The sequence below is a fragment of the Nyctereutes procyonoides genome, unplaced genomic scaffold (assembly GCF_905146905.1).
Source record: "Nyctereutes procyonoides isolate TBG_1078 unplaced genomic scaffold, NYPRO_anot_genome, whole genome shotgun sequence".
Taxonomy (NCBI): Eukaryota; Metazoa; Chordata; class Mammalia; order Carnivora; family Canidae; genus Nyctereutes; species Nyctereutes procyonoides.
The window spans coordinates 17,050,726-17,071,230 of record NW_026575041.1 but is presented as its reverse complement, the minus strand read 5'-3'; the positions used below and the strand labels follow the sequence as shown (position 1 = coordinate 17,071,230).

Genomic DNA, 20,505 nt, shown 5'->3' with positions numbered 1-20,505 from the left:
AGGAAGGCTTAAAGAATTGAGTAAACAAGTCTTGGTTTACCTCTGGTATGCCTTGGGCTGAGAAAGCGTTATATGGTGGAACAATATTTGTAACATTCTCATATCCATCTGGTGGTGGCTCAAGATAGGAGGTATTGAAAATCTAGCAAGAATTGGAACACATGCAGTTGGAGAGAAACATTCCAGATTGTTATTAAAGAATAATGCCCTCAAGTATACACTTACGACAGAATATTCTAAAACTAGGCTCAATAATTAATCAGGTAAATTCCACTGGCAACAGTGAAGAAGAGCTTTATTATTATTACTGCCTTCAAAATAGTAGCAACTTCTAGAAATACATGCAGTCTCAGGTGACTAGAAGTTCCCACATAAAAACAGGGCTGTGAAGGTGACACCCCCATGATTTTCCTCCTCCTGTTCCAATGATTCCTTTCCAATTTTTTTGGACCTCTTTTAATTCAAATGTATTTAAATAATGTTTCCTGTGTTTTATCCCCAGTCCACTGTCTGCCTCATTTTATACTCCCTTCCTATGAGATTTCATTGACTCCCAAAATTTTGTCCATAGCCCAAATGCTTAGAAAGCTTTCCTTTTCAGATACGTGTATTTAAGGGCCTGACGGTTATTTCAGCTGGGATGTCCAAACTCAACATGTCAAATTTTGAATTTATCATCCCTCACCACAGGCCTACTTCTTGCTTGGCATTCCTTGCTATTTTGAATTGCATCATTACTCAGATACCCATTCCAGCCACATAGGAGTCATCCTGAACTCTGTCTTCATATCCTTCCTCCAATTAATTACTAATCAATTCCCACTAATGTTGCTTCCTAATTACTTCTTAGATCATCCTTCCTCATTCCTACTAACATCGTCATTTAGGGCTTCATCATCTTTCACCTAGACTATTCTCTTAAGACTTGAACTTTTTACCTAGTCAAGGTCTAACCTGCAGATGATCCAAACTATCTAAAGAATGCCTCTCTAGCCATATTCTTCCATTGCTTAGGACTTGTCAATGGTTTCCATTGACTGAAGTTGGATTCTAAGCCCCTTAGGACAATGTATAAGCCCTCCTATGATCTGTCCCCAAAACATAAATACTGGTTTATCTCTTATTGTGGCCTACTTTATACTTCACATTTTTGAAATACAGAAAATGTTTAAATTCCTCAATAATACTAAGGTAGTTATAGGTCTCCAAACGTTAGCTGGTATTTTTTTCTGCCTTGAATTCTTTTCCTTTGTTTTTTCATGTTGTTAAATCCTTAGGATCTTTCATGACTCACATATCAGGAAAGTTTTCTTTCAAGAAGCCTAATCTAAGTCCATGCTAGTTGAAGTGAAACTTTTCTGTGTAAAGAACCCAAACCATACTCTTCATAATACTTAACCATATCGATTTAAAATTATGTGTTCCAACATCTGCCCTGCCTTAGTTAAAGCAAAGGAATCATGTTCCTAGGCTTCCTTCTGGCTTCAAGATTTAGCACTGTGCCTAACACAGTAAACACTGAATAATTAGTTTACAACTTATCAACTCTTCTAAAAAGTAGGAGTTCCACTGCACTATTACCAAATTTCTGTTTTTACTTGACCCTGTATCCCAATTCACATAAACTGGGGTTACAAAATACAAAGAGTACCAATAATTCCACATCACCTCAATCCCATGTTCATCCATGACTGATATATAGTTCGCATTTGTCTCATTGGGGTAGGATAGGAGGACATCATAATGAACCAACTTGGCGGAATCCAGTCCAAATTTCTTCCACTGGGTTTGGATTTTCTTAGCAAGAAGTAAATTTTGTTCTGTTCCTGCCAGATGAGGAAGCTTTGTAAAAGAACTACATGAAAATAAAATACAAGTGGGAGTTAAAGACCATATTCAGACAATATGCCTAAGGATTATTCTAGAAGCATCCCTCGTCTTTTAGGTATTATCATTTCTACATCAAAGATTAAAAAATAGCTAGCAATAGCAAATTATAGGTATGCCAATTTAAAAATTATTTGTAACTACGATTTTCACATTATGCTTCCCCAGAAAAGAACATATTCCATGGTAAACACATGTAATCAGCAGGTATGAGAAGACACCTTGGAAGAAAGTCAGGCCTCTATACCACTGGTGCTTCTCCTTGCTCATCATCAGTTAGGACATTTTGGGCAGCAGGGGGCCGTTCATCATGTTTGCCATAGACCAGCTGGGCAATCTAATGTATACCTCAACTGTTGTCTTGTTATGTCTATTCAATTGTGTAATAATTTCACTGAGGTTAAAAGTCCATACATTTTCATTTTATATTACCTTCCTCCCTGTTACCTGGAAATTATACAACATATTTATTTAACTGAATTTAGGCAATGTTCTCTTGGTTCTGAGTATAAACGTGTTGTAGCATTTAAGTGGCCTCACAAAAGTAGTTTTTATATAGATTCATTTTACATGAGAGTAAATAATATTTTTAAAATATTTTCTCACCCCTCCCACTCTCCACCCTACCCTCCCTTTCAGTAAAATAATAATACTTCTCTAAATTGGGTTTTTAATCAACCATGGGACAACCAACAAAAGACAGGCAGTAAAGGATAATTGACATTCACTGAAAACTGCATGCCAGACATGTGACCAGGCACTTTCACCTGGGTCAACTCAATGAATCTTCCCAACCCTTCTCCCATTGTCCTCATTTTGCAAATAAGGAAATTGAGAGAATAGTTAAATAACTTGTTCATAACTTCATAGTCATTAAATTCTGGGACTAAAATACAAAAGTCATAGTTGTCTGACCTTGAGAAACAGCGATAATTTGAAATCATTCAACTGATATTATTTAATTGCCTGAACTCCTTGTATTGCTCCCTACACTGTGCATTTTTATAAAGTTCACACTCAAACATGGTGTATTGGTGTATACACCAATGGTGTATCTTTTTCATCTGACCCACACTTCTACCTTTCCATTTTCATTTCCCACCACTCTGTGTATAAAATTCTCCACCCTAAAGCATTTGGTAGACTCCTTTTTCTCCTGCAGCAACTACCTACTACCTTTGCACAAGGTCTTCTCTGAGACATAAATACTGTCCCACCTACTTGAGTCTCTATCACCACTTCTTTCATTCCATTTTCCCACTGCAAGCTATTCATTATCCATTAGGACTCCTCCAGTATCTTCTCTGTGCAGTTTTCCCTTTCTAGATCATTAAATGAAATCTACAGGTTATGGATATTGAATACCTTACAAAAGTTGTTTTAAAAAATATTATTTTATTTATAGACAGAAGTTATTTCTTATGCATTTAAAAAGTAGGGCTTGAGATATTTCTACTTTATATAATTTATTGTTTTATTTTCTACAGTAAGCAGATAACATTCTTATAATTAATAATGAAGGATTAACCATGAACTTTTGCCGTCCATCTTTTAAAGAACCCACTAATGGGAGCCTGGGTGGATCAGTCAGTGAAGCATCAGACTCTTGATTTCAGCTTAGGTCATGATCTCAGGGTTGTGAGATTGAGCCTCCTGTCAGGCTCTGTGCTGGTCATGGAACCTGCTTAAGATTCTTTCTCTTTCTCTCCCTCAGCCCCTTGGCCTCTCCTCCTCATCCCACATATTTACTCGCATGCGTGTGCCCTCTTTCTCTCACTCTTAAAAAAGAAAGAACCCACTGAAATGGAATAAAGAAGTGGAAAAAAAAAAAGAGCCACAGATATAACATCCTTTAGTTCATTTCTAAATTTCTCGTTATGGTCCCAAGGTGGGTACAGTTCCAGATATCATATACTCACACTGCAATGCTCAGGAGAAACATGTACAAACAAGAACATCTATTTCCTCTTCTGTGTTCCTTTTAACAGAGGAAAACTTACAGTAGAAGATCACAGAAACTTCCCTCTCATTTCATTGATCATAGTAGAATATATACCTCTTCTCAAATGAAAGAAACATCACCAGAAGGAAGAGTTATAATGACTGGATTATGGATCAGTCAAGATACTCCTGGGCTGGAAAGGAGATAAACCTTACTGAATACATGAAGGAGAATGAATACTCAACAGTTGAGGCTGGGGAGATATCAAATTCTTCCCACTACAATAGAATCAAGAACCCAATCTTGAACACCTCTCCTTCCTGGGCTCTTTCACTGATCATAAACCTTCTACAAGTATGATCAACAATTCTTAAAAAAAAAAAATTCTTTTACCCTCAGCCACCATTCTGAATGATTGCTTGACTTCCTTGCCTTAACTGGTTTCCTCGGAGGACCCTGCTCACTTGCAAGCTGTTTTATTTCCCATGCCCCCACATATCTCAGGGCTAGAAGATGTGCTAGGAGTTCTTTCAAAAATAATGATTCTTTCAGGGGGCACCTGGGTGGCTCAGTGGTTGAGTATTTGCCTTTGGCTCGGGTTGTGATCCTGGCCCTACTTCTCCCTTATGTGTCTGTCTCTCTCTCTCTCATAAATAAAATATTTAAAAAGAAAAAAAGAAAATCATTTAAAAAAATAATGACTCTTTTAAATCTCACACCAAAAGTTACCACCTATACCTTCTGGAAGCTGTTAAACCTGTGGGTCAGAGGGATCCCTGGGTGGCTCAGTGGTTTAACACCTGCCTTTGGCCCAGGATGTGATCCTGGAGTCCCGGGATTGAGTCCCGGGTCGGGCTCCTGGCATGGAGCCTGCTTCTCCCTCTGCCTGTGTCTCTGCCCCACTCCCTATCATGAATAAATAAATAAAATCTTTAAAAAAAAAGAAAAAAAAAACTGTGGGTCACTCTTCCTCATTCATTAAAATCTTGAGTTCCTAATTCAATTCAATGTATCTCACTCTACATCTATTCTTGTCATTCTTGGTGTACAATTTCTGTATTCAGTTGGAGGTAAAGAAAAAAGCCAACTCTAAAAATACAATCAATTGTGAAAATGTCAATGTTACCCAGGGCAATTTACACGTTTAATGCAATCCCTATCAAAATACCATGGACTTTCTTCAGAGACTTAGAACAAATTATTTTAAGATTTGTGTAGAATCAGAAAAGACCCCGAATAGCCAGGGGAATTTTAAAAAAGAAAACCATATCTGGGGGCATCACAATGCCAGATTTCAGGTTGTACTACAAAGCTGTGGTCATCAAGACAGTGTGGTACTGGCACAAAAACAGACACATAGATCAATGGAACAGAATAGAGAACCCAGAAGTGGACCCTCAACTTTATGGTCAACTAATATTCGATAAAGGAGGAAAGACGATCCACTGGAAGAAAGACAGTCTCTTCAATAAATGGTGCTGGGAAAATTGGACATCCACATGCAGAAGAATGAAACTGGACCACTCTCTTGCACCATACACAAAGATAAACTCAAAATGGATGAAAGATCTAAATGTGAGACAAGATTCCATCAAAATCCCAGAGGAGAACACAGGCAACACCCTTTTTGAACTTGGCCACCGTAACTTCTTGCAAGATACATCCACGAAAGCAAAAGAAACAAAAGCAAAAATGAACTATTGGGACTTCATCAAGATAAGAAGCTTTTGCACAGCAAAGGATACAGTCAAAAACTCAAAGACAACCTACGGAATGGGATAAGATATTTGCAAATAACATATCAGATAAAGGGCTAGTTTCCAAAATCTATAAAGAACTTATTAAACTCAACAGCAAAGAAACAAACAATCCAATCATGAAATGGGCAAAAGACATGAAAGAAATCTCACAGAGGAAGACATAGACATGGCCAACATGCACATGAGAAAATGCTCTGCATCTCTTGCCATCAGGGAAATACAAATCAAAACCACAATGAGATCCCACCTCACACCAGTGAGAAGGGGGAAAATTAAAAAGGCAGGAAACAACAAATGTTGGAGAGGATGTGGAGAAAAGGGAACCCTCTTACACTGTTGGTGGGAATGTGAACTGGTGCAGCCACTCTGGAAAACTGTGTGGAGGTTCCTCAAAGAATTAAAAATAGATCTGCCCTACGACCCAGCAATTGCACTGTTAGGGATTTACCCCAAAGATTCAGATGCAATGAAACGCCGGGACACCTGCACCCCGATGTTTCTAGCAGCCATGTCCACAATAGCCAAACTGTGGAAGGAGCCTCGGTGTCCATCAAAAGATGAATGGATAAAGAAGATGTGGTCTATGTATACAATGGAATATTACTCAGCCATTAGAAACGACAAATACCCACCATTTGCTTCAACGTGGATGGAACTGGAGGGTATTATGCTGAGTGAAGTAAGTCAATCAGAGAAGGACAAACAGTGTATGTTCTCATTCATTTGGGGAATATGAATAATAGTGAAAGGGAATATAAGGGAAGGGAGAAGAAATGTGGGGGAAATATCAGAAAGGGAGACAGAACATAAAGGCTTCTAACTCTGGGAAATGAACTAGGGGTGGTGGAGGGGGAGGAGGGCGGGGGGTGGGGGTGAATGGGTGACGGGCACTGAGGGGGACACTTGACGGGATGAGCACTGGGTGTTATTCTGTATGTTGGTAAATCGAACACCAATAAAAATTAATTTATTAAAAAAAACCCAAAAAAACAAAAATACAATCATATAAACTATTACTTATCACCTTATGCTGTATTACATATTAAAGGGTAATAGAGATAAAATAAACATTTTATTATTTTGAACATTAGAACATTACTTAGTTTACTAAGAACTAAGAACATTACTTAGAACATTACTAAGTTTTGCTTCTGACATGTAATTTTCTAGGTGACTTCTTTCAGACACATCATGATACACTGCAGACAGAGTTCAACAGTGTTAACATTATACCTGATATTTTAAATTGTGTAAAAGACAAGCATTCTGTTTTAACTGATAAAATATTCTGCCATTTTACTGCATTGGAGGAAAAATAAAGACTGAGTCACTCTTTAAATGACATGCATCCTAACTGCCTACTGATTATTTTATCTCTAAATGAGCACTTCAAAACTTGCTTCCTAATATCTAATGCACCTCCATCATAAATCAGCTCAATTTCATAAAATAGTATAGTCGTCTTCATACCTTATTACTATAGTTTGCTCTAGTTCATCCATGGAATTTAAGATGGAACTTCATGACCTCATTAAATCAGGAGGAAACACACCATACTGTATTCACTCTATTTGATTCTAGGGTTTAAATGGAGTCTTGGAAGGGGAAAAGAGAATAGTGCAGAAAATTTTAAGAAATAATGAGTAAAACCTTCCTACCTTAGTGAAAGATATAAGTTTACAAAGTCAAGAATCTCAGAGGGCCATAAACAGAATAAATTTGACTAAAACTATACCTAGGCACATAGTAAAACTACTCAAAATTAAAGACAAAATGATGTATGTTATATAACTTGAATAACTATAAACTTCTCATAAGATGCCAATATTAGACAGAAGACAATGAAAAAGCATTGAAATTTCTGAAAGGAGAAGAAAACAAAATCATCTTAAAAGTCCATATCCAGGAAAATTATGCTTCAAAAACTGATTTAGTAAGGATTTTATAGACAGAAAAACTAAGTATTTGTCACCACTGGACCCCACATTATAGAAAATGCTTAAGAAAGTTATTCAGACTAAATAGAAATACCGTGGGATAACCCAAATTTTCAAAAACAAATGAAGATCACTGGAAATAAGATATAAAATGCTAATTTTTAATTGGCTTTCAATACATATGTGGTCAATGAAAAATTACTTTTCAAGGTTTATATTGCATTGTAGATAAGATACTTTTGACAGCTCTAATATAAAGGATAATAGAGGAGAGGATAAATGGCAATATAGAAATGTGAGTTCTCTATTGTATGTTAAGTTGTGCAAAAATAAGAATTGAGTGAAGAGTTATAAGTTATAGATGTATGACATAAGGACCAGAGCATCTACTAAAAAAACAAAAACAAACAAAAAAAAAAAACAATGTAAGAATGTATAAGCAAAAGATTATCTGAAATAAATTTTTACTAAAAAGGTGGCAGAAGATGAGAAGGAACAAAAATAGAGTAAACAGAAAACAATAAATTAGTAGAGCTAAGTTTAACCATATCAATGGTTATATTATTTGTTAAGGGACTAAATACTCAAATTAAAAGGCATAGATTACCAGAAGGAATATAATAGCAAATTGCTACTATCTGCTGTCTACAGAGGATGATACACTTTAAGATGACCAAAATATATTAAATACCACGTGGCAATTAAATGCTCTCTACTGAAGGTACATTTTAATTCTAAACAAACTGGTAGATTAAAAGTAGATGGAAGATCACCATGTAAATGTAAATGTAAGGAGGCTGAAGTGGCAATATTTATACCAAATAACATAGACTTAAAGATAGCAGTTACCAAAGAAAAGGACATTTCATGAAGATAAAAGGGTAATTCTGTCCTATAAATAATCTTCATAATATAAAAAGCAAAAGTTTACATGATTAATGGGAAAAATATACACTTTTGCACTCTTGGAGATTGTGACTCCCTTCTTGATATAATTTGATCCCTAGGCCTCCAAAAATCAGTAAAGGAATCGCTAGATTCCTAACCAGGTAAAGAAAAAAAACATGATCAGAGAAATTGATGCAGAAAAATAACTTTTTGACAGTCAATATCCATTCATGATAAAAATCTTTTAGCAATTTTGAATACAGGGGAATTTCCTTCACTAAATAAAGAGCATTTACAACAAATCTATAGACAGTATCACAATTATGAAACTCTAAATGCTTTCCCTCTAAGATTAGAAACCAACAAAAAAGAAATACTATTGGATTTCAGTCAGCGCAATAAGAACAAAACAAACCCAAGTTTAAAATGCATACAATTTGGAAGGGTAGTAATAAAATTGTCCCTATTTGAAAATAGCATGATTGTCTACATAGAAAATCCCAATGAATCAACAAGAAACTCCTAAAGACATGAGTTCAGAGAGACTACAGGATGCAAAAAACTACAGTTTTTTTTTAATACAAAAAAAATCAACAGTACCTCTATATATTAACAAACATGTGGAAACTGAAATTAAACACAATGACTTACAATTCCTCCAAAGAAAATTAAATACTTGGATGTAAATCGAATAGTACACATCCAGGGTCTGCATCCTGAAAATTACGTTATAAAAGCAAACAAAGAAGACCTAAATAACTGGAGAGATTTACTATGTTTATGGATTAGAAGACTGGACATAGGAAAAATGTCAAGTACCCCCAAATTGTTCTATAAGATTAGTGTAATCATGGTAAAAAAAAAAATTTCAGCAACGTTTTTTGTAGACGTATGTTTATTCTATGTTTTATATGTAAAGGAAAAGGATATGGAATAGCTAAAACAATTGTTTAGAAAAATAAGATGGGAGGAATCATTCTACACATTGCTGAGGCTTACTATATAGCTTCAATAATCAAGACCATGTGGTGCTGGCAGAGAACAGACATACAGATTAATAGAGCAGAATAGAGAATCTAGAAATAAACTCACACAAATATGCCCAACTGATTTTTAACAAAGGTGCAAAGCAATTAAGTGGAAGAATAGTCTTTCAACAAACAGTGCCAAAGCGATTGGACATCCATAGGCAAAAGAATGCACCTCAACCAAACATTATATTTTATGACAAAATTAACTCAAATCACAAAATTAATGTAAAATGTAAAGTATAAAATTTGTGGGCAGAGGGAAGAGAAGGGAAAAGAGATCTAGTTCAAGAGATCTTAGATCTGAACCCAAGTATCTGATCCATAAAAGGAAAAAGCAATAAATTGGACCTCATTAAAATTTAAAACATCTAATCTACAAATAACCTTGTTAAGACATGAAGAGACGGGATTCCTGGGTGGCGCAGTGCTTTAGCGCTTGCCTTTGGCCCAGGGAGCGATCCTGGAGACCTGGGATCCAATCCCGTGTCAGGCTCCCTATATGGAGCCTGCTTCTCCCTCTGCCTCTCTCTGTGTGTGACTATCATGAATAAATAAATAAAATTTTAAAAAAAGACATGAAGAGACAAACAGAAAACTATTTAAATGTCACAAAGACAACAAAAGCCTTATCCAGAAAATATAAAGCACTCTCAAAGTTCAATAGCAAAAATACAAAAAACAGAATTACCCAAATAGAAAATAGGTCAAAGACATGAACAGACATTTCACTGAAGATGGTATATAAATGATGAGCAAGCACCCATTAGGGGCCTGCAAGCTAAAACCACAATGAGGTATCACTATGCACTTATTAGAATTGGTAAAATTAAGAATGATAATGTGAATGGAAAACAGTGATACAGCCATACTAGAAAGCAGTTAAACAAATTCTTGAAATGCTAATGCATTTGCCATACAACTTAGCAATTTTTACCCTTGGGCATTTATGCTGGAGAAATGAAAAACTATGATCACGTAAAACCTGTACACCAATGTTAATAGACAGCATTAATCATAATATCCAAAAACTGAACATAAATGTCCCTCCATTGGTGAAAAGTTAAACTATAGTACCTCCCTCTGACAAATGAATAACGAGACTGAAAGGCTCCATATTTTAAAGATGTCGCTTCTCTTCCAAATTCATCTATAGATTGATGCAACTTTAATAAAAATTCCAGCAGGATTTTTTTGTAGGAATTCAGAAGGTGATTCTAAAATTAACTTGCAAGTGCAAATGGCTTAAAGTAAAAGCAATTTTTAAAAAGAAAAATGTAGGGGATCCCTGGGTGGCGCAGCGGTTTGGCGCCTGCCTTTGGCCCAGGGCGCGATCCTGGAGACCCAGGATCGAATCCCACGTCAGGCTCCTGGTGCATGGGGCCTGCTTCTCCCTCTGCCTGTGTCTCTGCCTCTCTCTCTCTCTGTGTGTGACTATCATAAATAAATAAAAATTAAAAAAAATTTAAAAAAAAAAAAGAAAAATGTATAGGATTAACTACTATAGTTTAACTTTTCACCGATGGAGGGACATTTATGTTCAGTTTTTGGATATTATGATTAATGCTGTCTATTAACATTGGTGTACAGGTTTTACGTGATCATAGTTTTTCATTTCTCCAGCATAAATGCCCAAGGGTAAAAATTGCTAAGTTGTATGGCAAATGCATTCTTAGCATTTCAGGAATTTTGCACTGATCCTTTTCATCTTATTTTGTCTAATTTGTGTTACTTGTATTTGCAATGTGGGACAAAGGTTTAATTTGTGACAGACATTCTGAAACTTTAATCTCCCTTCCCTTAAATCTAATTTTACAACCATCTAAGTCTTCCTGACAGAATGGGACCTTTAAATAAAATTGCTGATTGAACCCAGGCATAAGGAAGAAATAACATTCACTTGCAGTCTAAAGTTACATGTAGTTGAAACATCTCTTAATAAAGCAACCCGGTACTTTTTCTGTAGATGAAGTTAGAGAAGAAACACTCACTCCTGCAAATTCATTTTACCCTGGATAGTTCAGAGGGACATTTTAAGCTACCATAAATCAATGTGAGATCATATAATTTCACACAGATTACCCACATGAATAAAATTAGTTGTAATACACTTCTCCTTTGCAATATTTTAAACATTTTAAGAGCAAACATCAAAACAAACTTACCGAAGAAATGATTTAATATTTTCAGCTTTCATCTCAGATACCAGTTTCCACCGTATACTTTGATGATAGGGGAGTGAAGTGGTGGTTTCTCTCAAAGGCTTAATAAACCAGCCTAGGGGAGAGAATGCACACACATAAACTTACCATATGTACGTAGATAATTGCTTTTGACTTTTATAAAAATTAGAAGCCAAAAAAAAAAAAAAGTCCTTAAATAGCTGAAGGGTAGCTTTACAAAAATGTTCATATTAAACGCAGAAATCCTTCAGATTCTACCATGCAGTGTAATTCTGAGTTGGTTAAAACCAGTGTTATGGGGCAGCCCGGTGGCTCAGCGGTTTAGCGTCGCCTTCAGGCCAGGGCGTGATCCTGGAGACCCGGGATCGAGTCCCGCATCGGGCTCCCTGCATGGAGCCTGCTTCTCCCTCTGCCTGTGTCTCTGCCTCTCTCTCTCTCTCTCTCATGAATAAATAACATCTTAAAAAACAAAACAGAACAGTGTTATCAAAGATATTCTTTTCACTTTCCTACATGAAATGCATCAAGGCAAGGGCCTCTAATTTTCTTGTTCTCCTTGGGGCGATCTAGTCCATAGCCCAATGCCTGACACACAAGAAACCTCACACAAATGTTTAATTAGCAAATGGCTACGGAAGGGCAGTTTCTGCAGTGCGGTCCATGCACTAACAGTGCTTGTAAACGAAACCGCGTTTTCACCCCTGCGGATAGGGACAGCCCTGACCGCAGGGCTCTTGACAAGTGTGCTGAACTCCCTGAACCTTTCATAAACTTGAAGGTCGGTCACACTTCATTAAGAAGGTCAAATGCATTCCGTTCGGTTTCCAGTTGGGCTGGACCCCGTGGAGGTGGCCAGGGGCCGGGGGCTCAGGGAGGCCAGCACGCAGCCCCCCGGGCTTTCTCTCCTTGCTCCCCAGCGTGGCAGGGAGCAGCGCCAGCCCCGCGCCGGGAGGGGGAGCGCACTTACCCGCCATAAAGCCCGCCAGGAAAGACGCCAGCGCTGCAGCCACGCACATCCAAAGGTAGAGACAGGCCCTGGACGTCGCCATGGCTCCCTGGGGACAGAGCTTGGGGTTCCGGAAGGAGCCGGCCTCTAGCCTGCAGACGCAGAGAGCACGATGGAGGCGGTGGTGCCCGCGGGCTTTCTGCGGAGCCCCGCCGCAGCGCCCCCGCCCTCCAGGCCAGGGGGAACAACTACCCGCCCTCTGGTCCCCAGGGGGCCCAAGGGGGGGGGAGAGGAAGTCCGGCAACGGGAGGAAACAGCCTTCCTGCTGGCCTGCAACTTCCCTAATGTTGATTCTGCAAGTAATCAGGACAGTCCGCTGTGGGGAAAGGGAGGAGGTGGCTAATGAACAAAAAATATCCCTAGTGTTTTCCTAAAGAGCTCAACTGTTAACCTTAAAAATGAAACTATGTTATTGTACCAACAAAAATGGGTCGAGAATAGCACAAAATTACAATTCCAAACATGCACACTACTGCAAAACCACAGGCAAGAGGGGAAAACAAAGCAGCTGGACAGTCTTTTATAGAGGAAAGGCATTTCGGAGGGCTCTTGTGAACAAGATGTCCATTGGAGTAACATAGGAGTTTAAAGTACAGCGGCTTTTCATTGGCTGCGTTGTGACAGTCTCTCATTGGCTAAGCTGTTGCTGGGGGAGGAGAAAAACCTTTCTTCCTCCTGCTGGAAAGTAAAGCGGTATCCCCTTGCAAAGGACATCTCTCCTCATTGGCATCTAAAATTGTGGATGAGTGGTAGAGTGTGAGAGCGTCCACCTCTGGCCTCCTCACTCCATTTTAGTGAAGTTTAAGTTTGGAAAGTAGTCAACCAAAATGTTTATTGGCACTTAGTCCTACCTAGAAGAGAAAGGTTCTCCTTTAAAAAACAAACCTGGAGTCATGTATGTTTTCTGGAAGTCTCCACTTAAAGCAACGTTGAGAGCAGATAAATGGATACAGCAAGAGCCACTGAAAGAATTAACAAAATGCATTTGGGAAGATACAGTGAAGGTATAAACATGAAGCAGTAGCAGATGAACTTGTTGCGAAACTTCAAAGATTTTTAAAAATGGTATTGTTTTCTCAAAAGGACTCTTCGGAAGCAAATGTGTTATCAATAATATAGATGTAAAGCTGTAAATTCAAAAGCCTTGAATTTGGGTAAGAACCAGGAGTTTGGTTGCAGTTCAGAATAAAGACTTTTGTGAATACTAACCTTGTCATCCTTCAGAGAAAGCTCACCGGATCACAAGGTTGTTTCCAAAAGACCATAGTAAAAAGATGACATTTACCTTTTCACAAGAGTTGGGAGAAAAAAAAGCATTTTCTTTCCATAAGAGAAAGCCGCAGCAAACAGTGAGAAAAAGGGATACAGTTATGGTCTGGACACCTTGGGATAGCTGTCTTATCAGATGTCATCTGCTTCAATTCCAGGAAATCTTCACTTTCAGGTCACCAGTTGGTGTGCAGCTCCAGTCAGGGTTTGGAGCTTTCTTTAGATATGTCACCTTGAACCCAAGAATCTATTCCCCGGTCCAAGGGTTGGTTAGCAGTTCCTGATAAGGGCCCTTCCAGTGAGGTTGAAGAGAGTCTCTCTGGAAAGGTCTATTCCAATAGATGAAATCTCCAGGTGGCAGAGCACTTGAGGTCTGTCTTACATGTACTTGAGTACATGATGTAAAGATTGCTCTACCAAAGCATGGTTATTTTCAAGAGAAGCAACAAGGCCTTTACAATATTAAAGAGGATCCCCTTTTATCAACTGAGTCAGAGGAGGCAGGGGCCAAGTGCATAGGACATCCTTTGATCATTTCAAATGTTGAGAGTCTAGGAGTCCCAAAGCGGGTGCATCTGCAATTTAGAAGACCAACAGGAATGCTTTCAGCCAAGATATTTGGAGGCCCTGTATAAATTCTGTCAATTAATGCTGTTAGTGCAACCAGTTAACCCTGAGGATTGAAGATGGTACACGCAATCAAAGTTGTTACACTGGCCAGACAGCACAGACATGCTGAAGCACCTGACAGGTAAAATGAGCTCCTCAATCACTATGAAGTTCAAGAGGGATTCCCCAGGGAGGGATAATCTTCTAACAGAATTTAAGCCATAGAATAAGCATTTGGCCTGTCTACAAGGAAAAGGCTTTATTCCTATGAGAAAACCATAATTAAAACCTTTATATTCGTGGAACAGGGAAGCTGTATGAAGTTCATCTGTGTGAATTGGTTTTTTTGTATTACACTTTGGACAGGTGAGATAATCAAGGTAGGTGCTTTTTGTAGCCTTATTAATATTTCCCCACTAACATTCCCAAACACTATTATTTTGCCAGTAGACCAATGGTTTAATGCATGTTCAACAGTAAGTGGTAGGAATTCTAGGACTTCTCGCAAGGCACGATTGTTGTGTCTAAACCAGAGTAATCTTTTTTTTTTTTTAATCAAACCAATAATTATCAGAGTTCCAATATTTTTCCCTCTAAGGCCAATTGTTGGATAGCTCATTTCATTTTCTCCAATTCATCATTTGAGAAAACATCCCTTTGAACCATAACAGAGGTTTGGGTCTTGGTTTCGCTGAGAACAGCATTTTGGTAGAAATATCAGTGGAATGGTTTCCTTTGGATTCTAGAAGTAAACTCTGAAAGGCCCAGGAAGTGTAGTAATAGCTAGAGCTGCCGGCAAAAGTATGACATCTAATAAATTTGGGACCTAAGAGCTATTTTTTCTTTTATTGCCATTGGAGGTAAGGAAACTTCATTGTTTCCATAACGTTCTAAATTCATGAGCTACTCGAAAGGCATACTGACTATTGGTTATAAATGTTTGTGGTTCTACCCTTGGTTAAGGTACAAGCCCAAGTAAGGCTTATACCTAAACCTGCTGGCCAAAATAGCCACAGGTAAAGGTATGGACTCAATGACTTCCAAAGGAGTTGCAATAGCACACCCAACACAATATTTACCATATGCATCCTTTAAATAAGAAACCATTATTAAACCATGAAAAATCTGAATCAGTTAGGAGTTTCCTGTAAATTTTCACAAGGAGGCAAATGCGATCTGTCAGCATTAAGCAGTCATGAGGGATTTCATCCATGAAGCAGAGGAGAATAGCAAGGCTAAGGTTACTACAGCGATAAGAATTACATGAGGAGCGGTTAGCAGGAGGATGACCTACAAAGTAAAGCAACTGATTTGAGTGTTGAGTGTAAGGAGAATCAGGGAGTGGTGGGGGGCTTCTGCAGGATGGCTAAAGTGGATCTTGTGATTATTTCTCCAGAGTGGCCTTAACCAAAAGGTCTGTGGGAGGAAGGACTCTAATTAATCTTTATTAATTCTGAGGAGATATTTCTAATGGATCTGTCTGAATCTTGATGGGAAATGCACTATGGATTCTGCCAATATAATTTGAAGAGTTTTCCCATAAAGAGGATGATAGCGGATCCAATAAGAACAAATGATCATGGTCTCCAGACTCAGCTATAATGGTATCAGAAACAGAACAAATAAGAGCTAGTGAAGCGTTATTTAATTTCCCTGACTGGCTATTTAGATTACTACAGTCAAATTCTAGAATTATTTCCTTTTGAGAGAAAAATTCCAGTAGGATTATTTTCTAAGAAATTGTGGCCCACTAAATGAATAAGGTTAGAGGAACTAAGCAGAAGAGCATGTATCTCACAAAGGATCTAGACAAAAGGAGAGGCAGACAGACAGGAACCTGAGATTTATTAAAGACCCTCACTATTTGAACTATTTTTTAAAAAAGATTTTATTTATTTATTCATCAGAGACGAGAGATAAACCAGTTTATTTTTTTTAATTTTTTATTTATGATAGTCACACACACAAAGAGAGAGAGAGAGAGAGAGAGGCAGAGACACAGGCAGAGGGAGAAGCAGGCCCCATGCACCAAGAGCCCGACGTGGGACTCGATCCCGGTTCTCCAGGATCGCACCCTGGGCCAAAGGCAGGCGCTAAACCGCTGCACCACCCAGGGATCCCGGATAAACCAGTTTAGCGCCACCTTCAGCCCAGGGCATGATCCTGGAGGCCCGGAATCAATGGCACTGGAATGCTTCAATTTATAACAGTCTTTTTTTTCCAATGTCCTGGTCCTTTGCAGTAATAGCAGAAACTAGGAGTTTTTTGTCGTGGAGGAGCCTTCATTTTCCAGAACTGAAAATTGAGAATTGTAGCCATCTGTCTTTTAGGTGACTTATCTGGGATATGAGTAAGCTAGTTTGCCAACGAAGTTTGGAGGGGACACAGTTTCCCACTCCATCATGGTCCTTTTTTTTTTTTTTAAGATTTTATTTATTTATTCATGAGACACACACAGAGAGAGGCAGAGACATAAGCAGAGGGAGAAACAGACTCCCTCTGGGGAGCCTGATGCCCAGGACCCCAGGATCATGACCTGAGCCAAAGGCAGATGCTCAACCACTGAGACACCGAGGTGGCCCCTATCACAATCCTTTTAACTAAAAGAGAAAGAGCCTCTTTCAGCCCATTAACAAGCAGAATTAAATGCTACCCAGGTGGATTTAACACCTAAACAAAGACCAAAATTTCCTTTAAAGACAATTTGCAGATGTCTGTAATAGATACTAACGGTTTCACCAGGCTTTTGTGTACAAACATGAATCCTGTACTATTTAACAGGCTTAGGAAGGGCTACTCTAACTGCTTGGTGTAGATTTCCTGGGTGTGTTCAAGCATTTTGCCACAAGTTTGGGTTTGTTTCTCCAAATCCCTTTCAGGATGTTCTCCCATTGAGCTAATTTTACCTAGTTACTTGGCCTGGCCCTCACCAATAGGCATGTGGATGGATATAAATCTGAGAAATCAGGTGGTAAGTTTGAATACCTATGCTATATTCTTAAGCAAACCTAGAGGGGGCTCCTGGGTCACTTTAGGAAACTGGCTCGAAATTGAGCCTTATTCCAGGGAACTTAAGACCCTTGGGGTTTATTTAGCACCTCAGAAGACTGAACTTTATAGGGTAGATTTTAATACCTTCAGGAGAGGAAGGACTGGGAAGAGATTCAGAAGAAAAAGGAAGTTCAACAGAAGGATTAGAATGGGGAGGGGGCATATACAGGAGGATGGGCTGGCACAAAGGAACAGAGGACAAAGGACATGCACACAAGGTGGAGGCAATGCATCTGGAGACAGAAGAGGAGGAAAGGAAAAATAATCCTCAGAAGCCATTTCGATTTATTTCAATCATTTTGCCTCAGTTAATTTAGAAATAGTATTTCACAAAGAAGCAAACTTAGAATCCTAAACACATTTGTTTCAAGTTTCAAGTTACCAATTAAAGAGGCATCCCATTCAGTCTTTTGTTAGTTGTGGCTTTCTGAGGAAATCATAAGCTCTCTATAACAGCCATTAAAATTCTAAATGACTTTTGATGAAGTTGCTCCATTTAGTTAGAAACGCACATGAAGGGGAACCTCAGTTTTTAGACATAAAACCAGCGGGGGTCCCAGAAGGAAGGACCCTCTCAAAGCATTCTGATGACTAAGATCTTATTTTTTTAGAGGGTTCTCTAGAGAGAAAAAAAAAAAGAAAAAAAAAAACTCCTTTAACAGCACAGTTCCAATAGGAAGGAATATCTTAGTTCCAAAAGGAGTCTCACCAAAGGCCAGCACAGTTCCAACAGGCACAGTCTGGTTCCAAAGAGGAGTCAGACCAAACACTGAACAAGTACTCTCAGAAGGGGTGAGGCCTTAAATCCTAAATAAAGCCTGGAGAGATCAACACAAACACAAAAAAATAGTGCAGAAATCAAATCCAGGAGAAGACTTACCCTCGAACTTCAAGGTCGGCAAGAAAGCAGTGAGGTCAACTGGCTTTTTGAGGTCTGGCACTTGTTCGCTCATCAGCCTTGGAGCTATTGGGGGGGTCTTCTTGAGATTCCATATCTGCTCACTAAGTAATGTTAACCTTAAAAATTAAGCTGTCAGTTATTTCACTAGCAAAAGTGGGTTGGGTCAGGTGTTGCAGAGAATTCCAATCCAAAACAGGCAAACTACCAGAGAACAAAGAAGAATATTCTTTTATGGGGGCAGGCAAAGGGGGAGGGAGAGTAATTGCTGATATATATATATAAAAAAAAAGTCTGTTGGAGTAAACAGGTAGTGTGAAGTACAGAGGCTTTTTATTGGCTGACAGGGATGTATCTTATTGGCTGGGCTGTTGGAGGGGGCAGAGCCTTCTCATTCCTGGGGCCATAGTAAAATAGGACTAAAGAGACACATCTGTTCCTGTTTAGATCTGCAATTGATGAGCAGTGGTACCGCGTGAGAGCTCCCCCTGCTAATCTCCCCACTCCTTTTTAGTGAGCTTTCCCTTTAATTTTCCCACTATTTAATGATCTCTGCCACTACTATTGCAGTAATTGCAGAACTTCAGCAGCAAGGTGCATTGAAGTACTGCTTTTCCTTCCCTGTTGACTGCCCTGCTGCCAAATTCTGCCCTAATTCCTAACTGATCACACTTGGGAAGCATTTCTGATCGAGGCTGCTCCACTGTAACACATTAGTTCCTTAACCATGCATCAATATCAAAAACTGATGAGACTGAGTTGTTTTGTCAATCCCCACCTGAGCAAGACTCCAAATTTCTGTAATTCTCAGTGTCTTCTGAACTGGGGTTTTTCCCTACCCGACTAAAATATTGTAGGTTCAATTTAATAAGATTAACCACTTTAAGTGCCTGCCCAACCATAAGGGACAGTAGGTTCTCAACAAACACCATCATCCCTGCCCTCCCCTTATCAGTTGTAGAGTATTTCTCTTTAAAATTGTTTAGAAGAGTGGGTGTGCTGGGTGGCTCAGTTGGTTAAGCATCTGACTCTTGCTTTTGGCTCAGTTCATGATCTCAGGGTTGAGAGATCCAGCCCCACATCAGGCTCCATACTCAATGTGGATTCCACTTGAGATTCTCTCCCTCTCCCTCTGCCTTCCCCCCAGTCTTGCATACACACACACACTCTCTCTCTCAAATAAAAATAAAATATTTTAAAAAGAGTGTTTAGAAGGTTTGCAAAATGGTAGTCTTTGTAAATAGGTGTCCTGCATCCATCCATTTCATCCTAAAGGTAATCTTCAGCAGTTCATGACTGAATTCTTTGTATTCAACCAAAAGCAGTTTTGCAGCCAAAATAAACATGTGTACTAAATAAATTATGAAGGGGATAGTACTTCTGTGGTTATACTACCAATTTTCATTGCATTGTCTAAGGCCTTGATGATCTTAGTTAAGGTATCTCTAACAAGGTGCCTTAACCTTAGTTACGGTCCTAATAAGTTGCCAAAGGAGTCTAAATTCATTTTTATTGAACTGTAACTGCTGATAGATATATCCTATAGATTTTTCCCTTGGAACTTTGGTAGAATCTCTGAGAGTAACTTTGAACAAGTTGTTATCTTTACTCAACTAATCTCAAAGTATATGTAACTCAACACCAAAACCCCACAAATAATCCAATAAAAAAAAATGGACAGAGGACCTGAATAGACATTTTTTCCAAAGACAACATACAGATGGCCAACAGAAACATAAAAAGATGCTGAATGTCACTTATCAGGGAAATGCAAATCAAAACCATAATGAGATATCATCTCATACCTGTCAGAATGGCTAAAATAAAAAACAAAACAAATGCTGGTGAGGATATGGAGAAAAGGGAACCCTCATGCATGTAAATTGGTGCAGACAGTAAAATGGTGGGAAGGTAAATTGGTGCAGTCAGTATGGAAAACAGTATGGAGGCTTCCAAGAAAATTAAAAATAGAATACCATATAATCTGGTAATTTCACTGCTAGGTATCTGTCCAAAGAAAACTCAAACACTAATTTGAAAAGGTGCA

The 20,505-nt window shown here is 38.6% G+C and overlaps 1 protein-coding gene across 2 annotated transcripts in view; it reads right to left on the bottom strand.

Annotated features, from left to right (window-relative positions):
- Positions 1-12,863, bottom strand: part of NAALAD2 (N-acetylated alpha-linked acidic dipeptidase 2) — a 59,780-nt gene extending 46,917 nt beyond the window's left edge. The window contains exons 1-4 of one of the 2 annotated variants that reach the window (XM_055320314.1): positions 12,593-12,863; positions 11,608-11,719; positions 1,669-1,855; positions 41-142 (exon numbers count right to left, since the gene is read on the bottom strand). In XM_055320314.1, coding sequence (XP_055176289.1) covers positions 41-142; positions 1,669-1,855; positions 11,608-11,719; positions 12,593-12,674 — 483 coding nt within the window. In that variant the 5' untranslated portion in view covers positions 12,675-12,863. The remainder of the gene's footprint in view (positions 1-40; positions 143-1,668; positions 1,856-11,607; positions 11,720-12,592) is intronic. The other variant, XM_055320313.1, reaches the window with a different exon arrangement.
- Between the last annotated feature and the right edge of the window lie 7,642 nt (positions 12,864-20,505).